Below are 15,532 nucleotides of genomic sequence, written 5' to 3' on the forward strand. Positions count from 1 at the left end.
ATATAATTCAGTGTTCAGCGGCTGACAGCAAAAGCAAAGATCAACACAATTCAAATTATAATCCATAACATCAGATCATCTTAACTGGGTCACTTAGTAATTGGAGAACTCTTTATGCAGCCTGATTTATAATAACATTTACAATATGTTTTCATGTGATGACCCAAAACCTGTGAGGACCTGGGATTGTTGGTGTAAACTAACCTGTTCTATACATGTAAACGTATCAAAATTAGCTTTATTGGCCAGGTGTGCTGGACACTAGGAACTTGACTCTGGTACAGCGGCTCTCAATGCCTATGTACATGGCCTTATGTAAGGCAGCAGTGGGCAAGTAAACAATATAAGGCTGAGAACAGAAGTAAAGAAGTAATGTACAATCAAGCAAAGGAATGTGCCTTAGGAGTAAGAATAAAATATTATATACACACAGTCTGGATTCAACGGATCGATATGTACAAGGTATATACAGTATTTACAGGTATTGCACTGAGGGTTATTGTCCAGTCACTGTCGTGGGTCAAGTGTTCATCAGAGTGATGGCCCGGGGGAAGAAACTGTCCTTGTGGCTGGTTGTCTTGGCATAACAGATTGCTTCTTTAATGTTACTCTTGTTAAGATATTCAGTTATCTTGCAGTTAAAATGTACATTATGGTGCAGAATGTGGAATTTTTTTTACATTCCTGAAGGACACCATCTCAGACAAAGCTGGCTGAGAGCAGTGATATGAGCTGTAATACATTTAGGAAGAGTGCTCCACTTTAGAGGAAAAGTGCTGTCATTTGATAGGGCAAGCATGCGCACAGTCTGTCAGCTTTTGTGTGAACACACCAGCTACAGGCAGTGTCATACTGTGTGTTGTGATTACTGTGTATCTATGTGTGTGTAATGAATCATTTTTCCCTGGGGTCAGTTTCTCTGGGGCATTTACTACTGTGGTTGTGGACAGCAATGCTTTCATGAATTCAGAGGCAGATTTTGATTTTGTTTAGAGTTGGCATGTTTTCATGAGGGATTCACAAAATCAATTTAATCACATTTATAAATTTATTGTAACCCACCTGATGTTGTGGTTATTGGAAAAAACCAAAACAAAAAGAAAACTGATACATAGAGGTAACTTTATTGTGAAGGGTTGTGCATTTTCCACTGTCATATGGGAAAAGAAATAAGTAGAAGATTGATAAGTAACAAAACCAATCAGGAACTGTCAGGGTCAGGTGAGATACGCCTCACAAGTTCCGCCCTTGGGTAGAGTCAGGGGTGTGGCAGAACAGAAAAACGGAGTATGGACGGAGATTAAAAGAGCTACATGTTCTGGAGTTGTTTACCTGGGTAGTGTGAGTAGAAAAGGCCAAAGACACTTTAATATAGAAATTGGATATATGGCATAGCGACTACGGATACAGTCGCGAGGGAAAGGAAGAAAAAGAATTGGCACCAATTGAAAATTGGTGCCAACATTACTGTATGCTCGTATTAATACAAGGAGATTGGTGAGCCATACATTTTGTTTATGTATGTATATATATATATATATGAATATATGAATATTAACTTGTGATTAATATACGCTGGAAATGTGAATATGTTTAAGTATGTGTAGGTAAATTCATAATGTTGTTAGACTTGGGACTTTGGATTCTTGTGTGATTGAGTGACTTGAAAGGGATTTGGATTTGAAAATTATCCAATTGGATTCCACTCCACATTGGATACCAGATTTAGATTGGGTGCACCCCATGATATTGCAGACATAAAAAGGGAACGTATCCTAAGTAAACCATTATTCAAGATTTACTTGTTCCTCACAAGGAGGAGGGATTACTTAGTTTTTTGATATTGGTCTGTGAAGAGAAAAAAGACTTAACACGGTTAAGCTTTTGTTATTTTGGTTTATTCATTTTCCATATTTTTCATTATTTTAATAATTTAAGTTGTTTTGTATATGTGCACACGTTCAAATACAGTAAGAAAGTGTTCAAACATATGGTTTGTGAGATTAATTTGAACACCACACATTGCTCCAGTAGCCGAACCTATTCCAGCTTGTTGGCCCTTAATTAGAGATTAATAATTCCTTGTCTAAACACTTGGCAAGTGTTACATTATCATATTGAATCATCCTCTGGTTTGCTCTCTTGACACCATATTAGAGCTGTATCAAGCTGCTGCCAAAGCTAACCCAACACTTTCTTCTGCTAATTGTCAAATTAAAATCAGTGTGCTAATGGAAACAGGAAGGCATTTGGTGTGAAGCAGTCACAGGAAGTGCAGTACATTTAGTTTAGTCCTTTCTGCACTTTTTTGTTGGTGTATCATTTTTTAAAATTTTTGTAAGGGATTGAAGAACAAAAGGGAGCAATTGCAATTATTATTGACACATTTCCTCATTAAAACTGTGTGAGTTTGTTTGGCCACATCAGCTGCTATTTGGTTGCTTGAGGAGTGCCTGCTGTAGTATCACACCGCACTTAATGTTCTGACCTGATGACACCACAAGTGTCACCTAATCAACCATGACTGAAGACTGAGGGATTCTAACTATAATAATCATGATGCTGTATGTCCATTCATAGAGGCTCACGTCTCACTATATTAACTAAAGGCCATATTTATAGACCTTGATTTAAAAAAAAATGATTTGAGACATTTGTACGCCTTCACAACAACAAACCCTTTAAGAAGTTCAAGTTCAAGCCCAAATGTTCTCAGCTAGTGGGGATTATTAAAGTCACCAACCCTGCTTGAATTTGCAGTCTTAGAAATGAAGAGTCATTTTCTTTTTCCTTTCACTTCAGGAAGTCAGCCTCTAACCACGGGAGCATATTAGTGAACAGAGCTGAGAGCAGCAGGGGCTCTTCATCTCTCTGATAGCTCACCTGGTCTTTGAAGGACTTCAGCAGTGGGATTCGGTGTCACTGAGGTTAATTGCTTACGCAGGGTACTATGCCTCCTGTTAAGTCCATTCTATGTCATCCATATCAGCCTTGTTACCACAGTAGTTTCTTGCAAGCTTCTGCAGCGGTTCTCACCCAGGTAATTTATTTTAAAAAGGCTCCTTAGCTGCCCTTAGCTTCAGGTTCTGTGCTGGTAAACAGATCCATTCAGTCTGCTTAACTGACACCAGTGAATGGTTAAAGGGTTGCCGATAATGCTCAGTTCCCTGTCTGAGGCAGAGTCACGTCTTTCCTGTTTATACTACCACCTCGCATGAATACGAGTAATCCAAAGAACAGTTTAAGTGTACTGTGAGTAACACAAGGTCATGCCAGGAGCAGAACTTCATATTGAAAGAACAGTAATAAAAAGATTGGGATTTGCCCACACAAAAACCTTAATCTATTTCTGCGTCTTTTGACAGAATTTCCGAGACCAACCAAGGTCACTGATGCCAACTTGGTTGAATGTAATTACGTTCATTATCTGGTGTTGTACTATGGCACTGTTATTTAAAATAAATGGGCTTTGGTCTCATTCGTTATGCTCTTCAAAAGATTTTCCCTTCTACTATTGTAAAGGAAGAAGTGCACACAGTGGCCCTGACCTGCCAGTCACCAGGAAACGGTTGTGATTGACTGATGTACATGTCTGTTTGTCTGTCTTGGAAAGTAGTGATGTCAGCCTCTCTGGTCACCCAGTCATGTAGCCTTTTAAGAGCTTGGCTATCAGCCTTTTTTGCATGTGGCTCATTTTATATGCAGACCCACTATTTCAACACAAACTCTTATGGTTTTCTGTCATCAGTCAGTGCTGCACTTTTCTGTGGTGCTCAACTTACCAATCAGCTAGTTGCACACTAGAAAAAACAAATCATCTCCTTAACAAATGCTTATCCAATAACTGTTTTTTAAATTAGTGTTATAAAGTGCAGTTTACCAAATTCCAGCTTTAGATGTAAAAATATGTTGTATTTTCAGGCATTGCGCAGAATGCATACTGTACATCTTTGATTTTCTTCTCCTGATCACAAACATTTGAAATAACTGTCAATTACTGTAATTAATTTATCATCAGAAAATTAATCAACTTATTGTTTCATAGTAAAAGTTATCCCACGTGAACTAAAAAATGTCATCTTCTAGTGGAAAGGTTGTAGAGAAGCTCAACTATTTCTAAAAAAATGTAAATTATGTCATTTATTTTTTTAAATTCTTATTTGTTTTTAGGAAGAAAGTCGTACAAAAAGAAAGCCTGGTCTAATGTTGTGCAGTACTGATCTTTAGTAATGTTGTCACGAACTAAAAGTAACAGATAAACAGGTAAATAGTTCAAAGTAACGAATAAATAGTTGAAATATCCTGTACTAGTGGCAACAGTAGGAATGCACACGTGAAAATTGATAATTCAAAATAATATTGTAGTATAGCATTACAAAACATCCACCGCCATCGACTGAAATACACGTGAGGGGTGGTGTCGATGAAGGGGTGCTGGAGTTCACCTGTTAGCAGTGTAGGAGTCATCAGACAACAAAGGTAGGGAACTACCGCTCTAGTTGTTTGCTGTTGTACAAGTGACTTCAAACGCACCCTAATCGCAAAGCGAACTTTCTGATGATGGCACAGCACCTAGAGGTGACAGGCTTAGTTCCAGCTGTGTTGAGGCTCCCGGTGATGGATGTCCTCCACTGCACATCAAACCATGCTCTCCCACCTAACAATGGGAAATCCCCAAGAGCTCCCCTAAAGCTACTGCTGTCATTGAGTGAGGGAATATACAATACATTACATCCAATCAGAGAGGTTGATCTCTTCTCTCACATCCAGGCACAGTGACAGAAACAGCTGAACGCAGAAACAGAAAGTTTATAATGTAGCTTCCCTGACAGTAATATGGCTGTAATTAGAAACGACTGCTCACTACCCACACACCTGTCACTCCTTTGTGATGGATATCCAGGTAGTCAGATCCAGAGGCTTGTAACCAGTGTGGTGAGTTTAGGGCCCCCATATGTTTGTTGTGGCGCTGCAGCTTGCAAGTCTGCGAGTGGCTGCACAGCTGCTGCTCACACTGAGACAACTCCCACACACACCGGCAGCGGCAAGTATGGTTTTCCTTGTCGTCTGAGGCACGCTCATGAACACACAGAGGCTCGCTTTCTGCTGACATCGTCATCAAATATTCATGGCTGTCTGCGTTAGCTTGCGGAGTTCTAATTGAGTTCTGTATATTCAGACGTGATTAACTCGGTCCAATTCCTCAAAGGAGTGAGCCAATTAGATAGCGCTTGCATGAATAGGATTTCACATCTTAGCACATCTCCAGACTTGCCAAGACAATTATGTGTATGTATAATTACGCTGTACAGTGGGTGTGAGCCCACTAAACTCAAGCAGGTCATTAGTTCTTATTTCTGATCCACACTACAGAAAATGTAGCTGTCTTATCCATTACAAGCAAGTAAATGAAAAGCACAAGCACTGTTGTTAGAATACAGTGTTTGGACAAAAAAACAAGAGTGTGAACCCAAAACACTGGGCCCTCTAAGCCTTCATGTTTTTTGTCTAAGCACCGTACCCCCCACCACCCCCGGGCAGGAGAAAAATATCTGACCCAGTGGTAACCCACCACAATGTCACTGTAACTCATGGCATGAGAGAACTACTGCCGGGGTCTTTGTCAGTTTCCCTCTGTAGCCAGAGCAAGTCCGGAGGGGTCACCTTCTGTTCCAGAGCTGAATTTAAGGCAGACAGGCAGGCCCAGCCACTTTCCATGAGAGAGAGAGAGATATCAGGGCTCTCACTGCCACCTTTTATTCTTTTAAGAAAGGCCTGAGCAAAGCATGATCTCGATGCGGGCCCTGTCCCTGTTGGCTTTAGAGTGACGTTATCACGCAGCTAAAACAAAGGAATCTGCATCAGCAAATAAAGCGACACGGCTGAGTGTAATAAATGTATAAATATTCGAGTCACATTTGACATTTGTTAGTTTGTCCAGACTCTTCTTCTGAGGTGAGATGTGCAAAGGCAGAGCAGCTGCAGGTGAGACAGATCTCAGGTCTGAAGCTGCACCTAAACTGTCCAGTCTGAGATATAAAATAAATGTAAAAAAGTCAAACTAATCGGGATAGGAGGCTTCGGCAGGATGCCGTCCCATTCCTGCATGCACTGGTCATCCATAAGCCAGTGGGAATTTATTACACAGACAGACTGAGCTGAGCAGAGTAGATGTACTGTACACCCAGAGGAATCAGGACTGTTCTAGGTCAGAGATACCGAACCCTCTCCCTGACTGACTGGCATGCACACAGATGAGTGTCACAAATGCTCCGTCTGTGAATTAACCAGCTGATAGTTTCAAGGTCAGTGATCCCTGGAGTTAGCAAGCCATTAGAAGAATCACTTTCCACCGTGTGACATGCTCGCTCCCACCCACACGTAAACAAACACACATCTCAGTCGTCTGCATCTGGACAGCAGAACAGATACGAGTGGGTGATTTACATAACATGCTTGTAAATGACAGGGCTTGGTAAATGAGTCGGGTCGTGTTAATAGATCTTCATATGCTCACATTGTGGAACTGCACCGATCGCCAGAGTCAGGATGCCAGGGAGCGCCGGTCACTGGAAAATCGAATGTCAAGGGCTGGGGATGGGATCGTGTTGAGGGTCCCATGTGAGAGCAGGACCGCAGGGAAGGGAATTGGTGGGGGTTCTTCACTTGGTAACCTTCACATGATGAGGTGGAGAGACAGTCATGATCACTGAACTCAACCAGCTCAGAGGAAACTCAGTTCTCCACACACAGACCTCTCCACCTCTGAGCAGACCACAGATCGGGGAAGAGCAGTGCTACCACAGTCCCTCGTCAAATGTTTGAAGATTTAAATGAGCTCCCGACCTCCCTCATCCAAAGCAGATTTCTGGTGTTTTCCACTGGCCATCTCCACTGTGATTTTGGCATTGTCAGAAGGTTTTACAGTTTACTCATAGTAGCTCCCAAAACCTCTCAATTACTCAATTAATTAATTAATCCAGAATTAGGATTCGAACAGGAGCAACAGTTTTGCCAGATCTGTTTAATACGCATGAACAGAAGCTGGTGGTAGGTCGGCTGCAAGTGAGGCAACTCTGCTTCTTCCCCATGACAGTAACAGAAGGGATACAAAAATACAAACAGAAAACTGTTGAAAGATTTTCTGGTTTGGACCTTTGCATTTGTTTTTTGGTGTGGAGGAATTCATCCCTAGTATGTGGAGTTGGTACATTAAATGGGATGATTTTGTAAAGACATAAGTGGAGGCTATCTCTAATGTATTTAAGCCATCATAATGATGGTTAAGAGCAAATTAACATGCTACATCACGTTCTGTAAGGAGAGCAACTAATTGCGGTTTTACTTGTGTGTCTTGTCATCACTGTGAATTTGTTAGTTAACATGCTCAGACTCCAGCTTCACAAGCTCCCTCAAATGACCCTTTGTATAACTGGGGTCTGATTTATGCTGATAAATCTATTGCAGAGTTTTAACTAGAATTACTGCTGTACATTTGTATGCCTCTGCCAAATTCACCTGCAATGGGACAGATGTGAGGATACTTTGACCTTTGAACAGCAGAATGTTCATCCTCAAGTTCCAAATTTGAAGAAATTTCCTCAAAGCCTTCCCGAGTTGTCGCGTTCACGAGAGTGGGGTGTATGTATGCTTTTATTCGTACTCAATAAACCGAGATCTGTTTTTATCAGCACGCAGTGTCTACTGACCTGCTGCATATTGTGGTTCTGCGGCAAATCATTGCTTATTTTTGTTGCTAACGTACATGCCCATGTTTTGCAGATCTGTTTATGTTATTTACAGAAAATTGCAAGTTTTGATGCAAACAAAAGGGAAAAACTTGTGGGGGCCAAATATTATGTTGGAGGCTGCTATTTGCAGTGGTAGGAAAATAGCAGCCCAAAAATACAGAAGCTCAAGGAAGGCGAGGCTTTTTTTGGTGTATCTGAATGGGGTGAGAAATCACATAAACATATTTCCCAAAATTTGAGCCAAATTTTTTAAAATCCATAGTTTAGACTCTTTGCAGTTTGTAACTTTTTGACTCTCTATAGCACGATCTCACGATGAGACAGGCAGCAGTTCATTTTTCTTTCTTATTTCCCATGTTCTCAGTTTCTCTAATTTTTTTTAGCACTTTCATGTTGAAAAATAAGACACCTGACCACATCATTACGCATTTCTTAGCAAAAATGATTTCTCTATGTGCTGCATGATTGACCTACATTAAGCAATAAAAGGGAGAGGAGCTGCTTGTCAAGGTTCATTAAGTCAACAGGCACCTTCCCTCAGGAAGTAGGAGGGTCAGTGATTTGACTCATAGTTCACGACCAAGTCAGTGTCTCTTATTCGCTGCAGAGAAAACCAACCAAACACAGCAACAGCAGCACTCAGCTCTGTCTTTCGAACAAGCTCTCACTAGATATCGCTGAGCTACATTCACTAGGGTGCAAATTCACACAGCACAGCCAGATGCCGAGCAGCAGGTTGTGTGTGTCTGGACACACACACATGCAGAATCAGATGATCTGTAAATCTGACCCATTCCAAGTTCAGCGCGCCAGGTCATAAATTGCATTCAGTCACAACGAGCTCAAACCGCTCAGCTACAGGAGAAAAAAAAGTAGATAGGTATAAAATTTATGGTAAGTTACTTAAATTTAGTGATGCACTGCTGCAGATTTTCAACTCTTTGCTCTTTTTGCAAACATGGAATACACATTTTTTTATTCCAGCATTGTTTTACCCATTGAAGATTACACACTATAGACTCAGTTATGTGTAATGTTTGATACAGAAGGAAAAAGCACTGGCATTTGAATCTGTGACCCCGTAGTTTGTGTCCATTTTACCCATTTAATTTTAAGTCAGTTTTCAAGCAAAGGTGTCAAACATTGATGGTTCCAGGTTCCTCACTGAGGATCTGGTGCCTTACATGGCAGTAAACTGAATATTCTTGGGTTTGGGGGTGTTAGTTAATTGAAGATGACTTCTGGGTTTCTGGGAAATTATAGGCATTTTTTCACAATTTACTGGTGTTTTCTAGAATGATTCATCGATTAATTGAGGAAGCCATCTGCAGATGATCATTAGTTATAGTAGTCCCAGGTCTTAAACTTCAGTATCAGATTAGAAAACTGTTCTTAAGTCTAAAGGCACTGTCACCTGCCATGCTGATGTACAGTGAAAAGGAGTCCAATTATTTCACTCTATTAACAGGTTTTAAACAAAAATGTTCTAAGATTCACTGTTATAGTTGGTAGTGGGTTTTTGACATTAGTGGCTATCTGTTTCTGTCTCAGTCTGTCAGACCCGTCTAATGTTCAGAGCAGAGCACATGGGGCCTCTTAACTCCCTGTTACATGCTTCGTTTGCCATCACACTGCTCATTCTAACAGACAGCTGTGTCAAACGTTGTTCAGGAGGACTGCTAAATAGTGGTGAAGCTGTGTGGGCATCAGTGCGTTTGGTATGAAGCCATGAGAGCACTTTGTAACAAGAGCAAGCAGATTACAATAAGACAAAAAAGAGGCCACAATTGACTTTAACGCACTCTACTCACCCCTCAGTTCAGCAAGAGGCTGTCTGACCTAAATTCACTTTAGCTCATCTGCCTAGACATTTGTTTAGCCTTCTGGGCAAACACTTAGAGAAATGTATGAGGGAGAAGGAGAGAAAAAAAGAATACATATGCTTGAATACATCACATTTAGTGAGAAGAAAGCAAAACTCGGACATCTGCAGACATATACAGCCCTCTAGTGGCAAACTGTGCAGGGCCTGGATGTCTGACAGAGAGGGCATGAGTGATTCCCACAGAATCTCCTAAACCATCTGGAAGTTGTGCCCAACCACAGACCAAACTTCATGTACATTTTCTGTTTTGACATCAGGCCCTGGTTTGTGTAACAGGGCTAATTAATTATACCTAATACCAAATAAAAGGAGTCACAAGTGAATAAAAAACAGATTGAGCAGAATGAATGAATTGAGGTCATAGAATCTTATCAGAGAGAAATTTTGTCTTTTGAGTACTGTACTCATTACAATGGCCCGGAGGAACTGTGTGCTGTGAAATCATATGCTCTAGTTAAGCTAAACAAGGGCAAGGTATTCCCACATGAAGTGAGATGAGAATAAGTAAGTGGGAATGCAGACAGATGCGTTGATGGTTTAGTGTTGTTTGGCCGCACCATGTTAATTTCTCAGGTTGCAAATATAGTCTGTCTCTCGCTCTCTCCATCTCTACCTCAACCTCTCTCTGTGTCTGTGTGCATGTGTGAGAAAACCTCAAGGGCTCAGTGTAGGGAGCTCATTAAAGGCTTCCACTTCTAGGATCGAGCAGGATTGCAATATGGACATTGTTTATACACAAATGTTGCCCAGGGAATAATGTTTATTTCTGTTACCGTCTTGAAGTCGGGGGTGGGGGGATAAGGATGCAGCGCTTGTCTGCACACATTGCTTTTCATGAAATAACGCCTCTCCAGGAGTGCTTTGAAGAATTGGCCCTTTTTCAAACACTTCATTCCAGCCCAGCCTCGAGTCATACATCAGCTGCTCTCATCTCGTGCTCTCCTACCTTCCAGTGGCACAGGATCATGTAGTGTCGAGGCCTGAGAAGCAAAAGTCAGACATCACACAGAATCAGTTTTACACTGTGGTTTCAATGCACCTCCTCCATCCAGCTGCAGCATTCATTAGCATATAGACTACAAATGTCACTGCACATGCTCCGCATCCGGACAGGGGATGCTTGGGAGTTTACCTCGGAAAAGTGGTCACAGAGATGTCATTTTAAACGGCAGGGTCCGGCGGTGTGTCTGGGAGGCAGCTGATGACGCAGCGCAGTGTTGCTACATACCCAGAGCTGTGTTTGGAAACACCGAGGCAGCCTGCTACTACAGCGGGAGCCGTTGGGAACAGCTGAACCGTGCACTCTTTAGCCCAGCCAAGCACAGAAAGAGGGGATGAACAGAGACGCACAGAGATCCAGGAAATGCCTGAGTGAGAAGCAATGACAGCGAGGCCCATCAGCTCTCACACAGCCACATCAGGCTGCACATTGATCACCCCACATGATATATCCATCCCTCCGTAATTGCATTGCTGTTTAGAGAGGCGCTCGTTATTTATGACATATTGAAATAACAAATGGTGTCTCCCGGCAGATATTAGGAAGAGAGATGCCACAAATAAGTCTGAGGCAGGCGGCTGTCACGTTCCCCCCGCGGGCCGCAGGCCCAGTCGCCTGGCTGCAGAAAACCTGCAGTCATCACAAAATGGAAATATTTACTGCTCACACTGTTGCATATGGGAGGATGGAGTGTGGGTGAGGGCAGCTGAAAAATGGCTCTGTTTGTGTTTCGATGGGAGTGCTAATCAGATTCCTTCAGCTTCAGAGGCAATTGAGAACAGCCCAGCTAAAGAACCTGAGTGAGGATTATTTGTTACACAAGTGGGAGCAGAGCCACATAAAGTGTGACGCTGGCAGCAGAAAGTTTAAAATTACAAAGCCCAGACTGGGGGAAATACAGAGAAATGTTTTGAAATTATTCCTACTGGTTCAAATTAGTTAGAAATGAGTGCTGATTGTAAACAAGCATTTAAAGGTCCACTGAATATGAATCATCAGAATCACTGCATTCATCACCAGGTTTGTTGTGTAACCATGTGGGTGTCTGGGGGCTTGTGTGTTTGTGTCTGCAGAACACCCTGGAGACCTGCACCATCTGCAGTAAGCCCATCATGGAGCGCATCCTGCGAGCCACAGGGAAAGCCTACCACCCTCACTGCTTCACTTGCGTGGTGTGCCACCGCAGTCTGGACGGCATCCCTTTCACTGTGGATGCTTCCAACCACATCCACTGCATCGAGGACTTTCACAAGTATGTAATTATGTTTTCATCACATTCAAAGCGGCACTGTGTATAATGTGAAAGTGGTTGCTTGTACTGACAAACCCACAAAGAATTATTACCTGACCCTAGTTCCCCTCAGTTTTACAGAGCCTCTCAGTGGAGGCCAAACCAGAGCTAAAAGTATACTAAAACTGGATCTACGTTTGACTGGAGTTATAGATGTTCAGCTTTGTCACTCTTGTATTTGTCAATGATCACTTTATCCGATGCAAGACATGTCTGGTTTTAGTTTGTTCGGTTACAACAACCACCCCACAATAAGCACTAGACGTCTGAGCTTCTGCATACAACACATGGTTCCAGCTCTTCTAAAGCTACTGTAAGCTAATGCTACAACCACTTTTGTATTACCGGTAATGTGCTCATTAAGCAAGAAGTGCTTTTGAAAGACCTTGGATAGATAGAGGTGAACAGTTTTCACCTGGTTCCATTGTTTTTGCAAAGCTAAGCACGTCTTCCCTTCTGACATCCAGTACAGCAAGAAACTAGCATATTTCCAAAATTCCAGAATAGTCCTTTAAAGCTACACTAATCCGTTTTTTACATCAATACTTGTTGAAATGACTAATTGTAATGTGACCAGGCAGACAAAGTTAATGACTGGTGAACCTAGCAGAGTGTTTAGCAGCTAAAGAGCCAGATATTTCTCTCTAAACAAAGTTAAAATGCAAAAGAAACAAGAATGAAAAATGACTATGAAGCTGGCTAGAAACAAATGATAAATGAATGCTAATGCTGACTTTAGAAAGTCAGGAATATATTTAGATCTTGTCAATACAGAATCTTATTGCTTCCTTTTTGGGAAATACTGCCCTATGACATTGTGAGATGGAGCTGTAGACATGGATTTAATAGTAAATTCCTGTCATTGTTTCACACTGCGATTGTGTAACCACCACATTACCAGAAATGTTCCTTTACTCAGTGACCAGAAGGGAACCAGAAGTAAATGGCTGGCTTTTGGTGTGAGTGCTTTGTGGAGTAGCTGCACTGGGCCATTGTTTAATTCCACATGACAAGTGTGACCTCAACAGTGTAGCCCTTTGTGTCGAGGAATAGTCGCGCCCTGAGATTTTTTATTATTTTTTTTGTTCTGGCTTATACTGTATGCTCGTGGTTCCCCAGAGTCACACAACCCATCACTTCCTGATTCAAAGGCACTGAATTAGCATGTGGAATAGAAGAAGTGTCCACCCTGGCCTTCAGTCGCCTCACAGGACCTGAGGTCTCAGTGTGCTTTTCATATCCTCATTGATCCTATAGTTAGAAAAACCTGCTGAAGGCATTTCCAGAGTTACTGGTTTCAAGCCTTGTTCTGTTAAAGTTTCTGTGAGAGTCCCTTATGATCTATGTAAAAACCCGGCTATATTTAACTGTTCCTTAAGTAGTCTATATTAATATTTTGGACAAGGGAAAGTTTGGCTTTTACTGTCTCCTCAATAGTTGAGTTATTGAATAATTAAAGGAACAATGTACAAGCAGTGCCTTTTCCCTTGTCTAAGTGATTGTTTCATAATGTGTTACCATAATTGTTCTTTGTAATATATCCTTTTTTTTTTTTGCGTAATAAATTTATTACACCAGTGGTTACCAAACTAGGGGTTGGGGACCTCACATCAGTCGTAAGATAAATCCAAGGGGTCCTGAGGTGTTGAATATACAAGCTGAAAACAACCAAGTTTGTTCATTTTTTCAGACTTTAAAATTTTTTTGTTCTTGTTGTTTGTTTTTCTGTGATAATTTAATCTTTTTTAATTTTAAAAATTATTTTAAAAACAAGGGAAAATCCACTTTTCGGTTGAACTTATGACCAGTAGACATACAGGATGCAGTACAAAAACGATACAGCTCTTATTCCAGTTTCTCAGTTGTAATGATTTGCTGCTTTTTCTGTCGTAATTTAATATCTTTTGGCTTTGCCCGACTTGTCAAACAACTTGAATACATCACCTAAGGCTTTTACGGGAACGTTTCACCATTTTTAGACATTTTAGTCACCAAATGTTTAATTATTTAGCCTAGAAAGTAATGGACACAATAAAAAATATAATGATCATTAGTTACAGAACTGCTTGGGTGTATTATCTCAAAATGTCTCACTATCCAAAATAGTGACTAAGGGTAGATCAGTAAACCTCTCACAAAATGCATTTGATCCAAAATGTGTCACTTTAGGTCAAATTATGTCACAATACTTGCCATTGTTCCAGCTCATTTCTGTTGTTGTTGGTTCACTTTCACAGGAAGTTCGCTCCGCGCTGCTGTGTGTGCTCTGAGCCTATAATGCCAGCACCGGGCCAGGAGGAGACCGTCCGTATTGTGGCCCTGGACCGTGACTTCCATGTGCAGTGTTACCGCTGTGAGGTACAGTATATGCACTGTGTGTTTATCTCTTTAGGTATATGGGCTCTCTATAATTAGCAGTAGTGGTTCCAGTATGTACTATGCTGTAAAACTCCAGGTGACGGTCATTACAGCGTGAAGGCATAATGCATAACGTACCTACCTGTCCCACATGTCACCTTTTCAGTGAGACATGTGCTTGCCTCAGAATAACTGTCCATCTCCCTACTGCAAAGTTCACAGACTTACATAGTAACCAGCCTGTCAGCCAGTGCTCACCGGCTGATGAGCTGAGCTCAGACAATACTTGCCCAGCTAAAATAGAAGTAACGTGTCATATTGTCAAAGAGCTGTGCCAATGTGAGTACACGGAGTGTCTGGCAGACATAAAGGTCAAAGGAAAGCAAAGCAGATTAGTTCAGCTGAAGGTGCTCAACAAGACAAGACTTTGGTCACCAGGGAGCCATGAGCAGATGGAGTTGTTATTCTGACTGTGTGTGTGTGTGTGCGTGTGTGTATGTGTGGTTGCGAAAGTATCCACATGGTTTGTGTGGTTATTACCCTGTAAAATATAGACTTTGGAGTATGGAAATGCCTCCCTGCCAAAACATTTGAGGGTGCACAAGCCACATTTCCAGCACTACTCAGTTTGTGACTCAGCATTTGACTTACCATTGATATTTGGCAAATGTTTAATCTTGGGTACCTCTAGATTAGCTTGGCATCCATCATAACTCCAAATAGTCTGTAATTATCTCAGAATGATAAAACCAGAGAGCGTCTTCCTAAAAACGAGAGGATAGTTTGTGAATGTGCACAACTCCTGCTGCCGGTGTTGTGTCGAAAGTGGACAGCACAACGAACCTCAATGGCATTAATTAATTTGAGTTTATCCTCCATAGTTGGGTAAACAACAGTATATGTACCAATGAAAAGAGATGTGTAACACTAAACAAAGCAGGTAATTGAGAAACCCCATATTTTAACTGGCATAACGCAGACATAGTGACTTCTCCAGTCTTACAACAATTCTCTGTAACGTTACAGAAACAATGCATTAACAGACATGCAACCTGTTTTTTTTAAACTTACCGTTAAGTCCCACTGAGTAGTGGAAACATCAGTCCCTTTCAAGTAGCTCCAAGGTCGGTAAATCCAACCGGTGGTCGCTGCGTCTTCTCCCACACGACCACGTACAGTCTCATAGTAGTGAAATGAATTCCAACAGGTAGCGTAGCTCCAACAATAACATCATGGGTCGTTAATCC

General features: G+C 41.5%; 1 protein-coding gene across 7 annotated transcripts in view; it reads left to right on the top strand.

The window, feature by feature from the left end:
• lpp (LIM domain containing preferred translocation partner in lipoma) overlaps positions 1 to 15,532 on the top strand; it is a 154,923-nt gene that overhangs the window by 133,828 nt on the left and 5,563 nt on the right. For all 7 annotated transcript variants that reach the window (XM_020609956.1, XM_020609959.1, XM_020609963.1 and 4 more), the window contains 2 exons: positions 11,710 to 11,888; positions 14,165 to 14,285. In XM_020609956.1, the coding sequence (XP_020465612.1) occupies positions 11,710 to 11,888; positions 14,165 to 14,285 (300 nt within the window). The remainder of the gene's footprint in view (positions 1 to 11,709; positions 11,889 to 14,164; positions 14,286 to 15,532) is intronic.

The sequence above is a fragment of the Monopterus albus genome, unplaced genomic scaffold, assembly GCF_001952655.1.
Source record: "Monopterus albus unplaced genomic scaffold, M_albus_1.0 scaffold103.1, whole genome shotgun sequence".
NCBI classification, from domain to species: domain Eukaryota; kingdom Metazoa; phylum Chordata; class Actinopteri; order Synbranchiformes; family Synbranchidae; genus Monopterus; species Monopterus albus.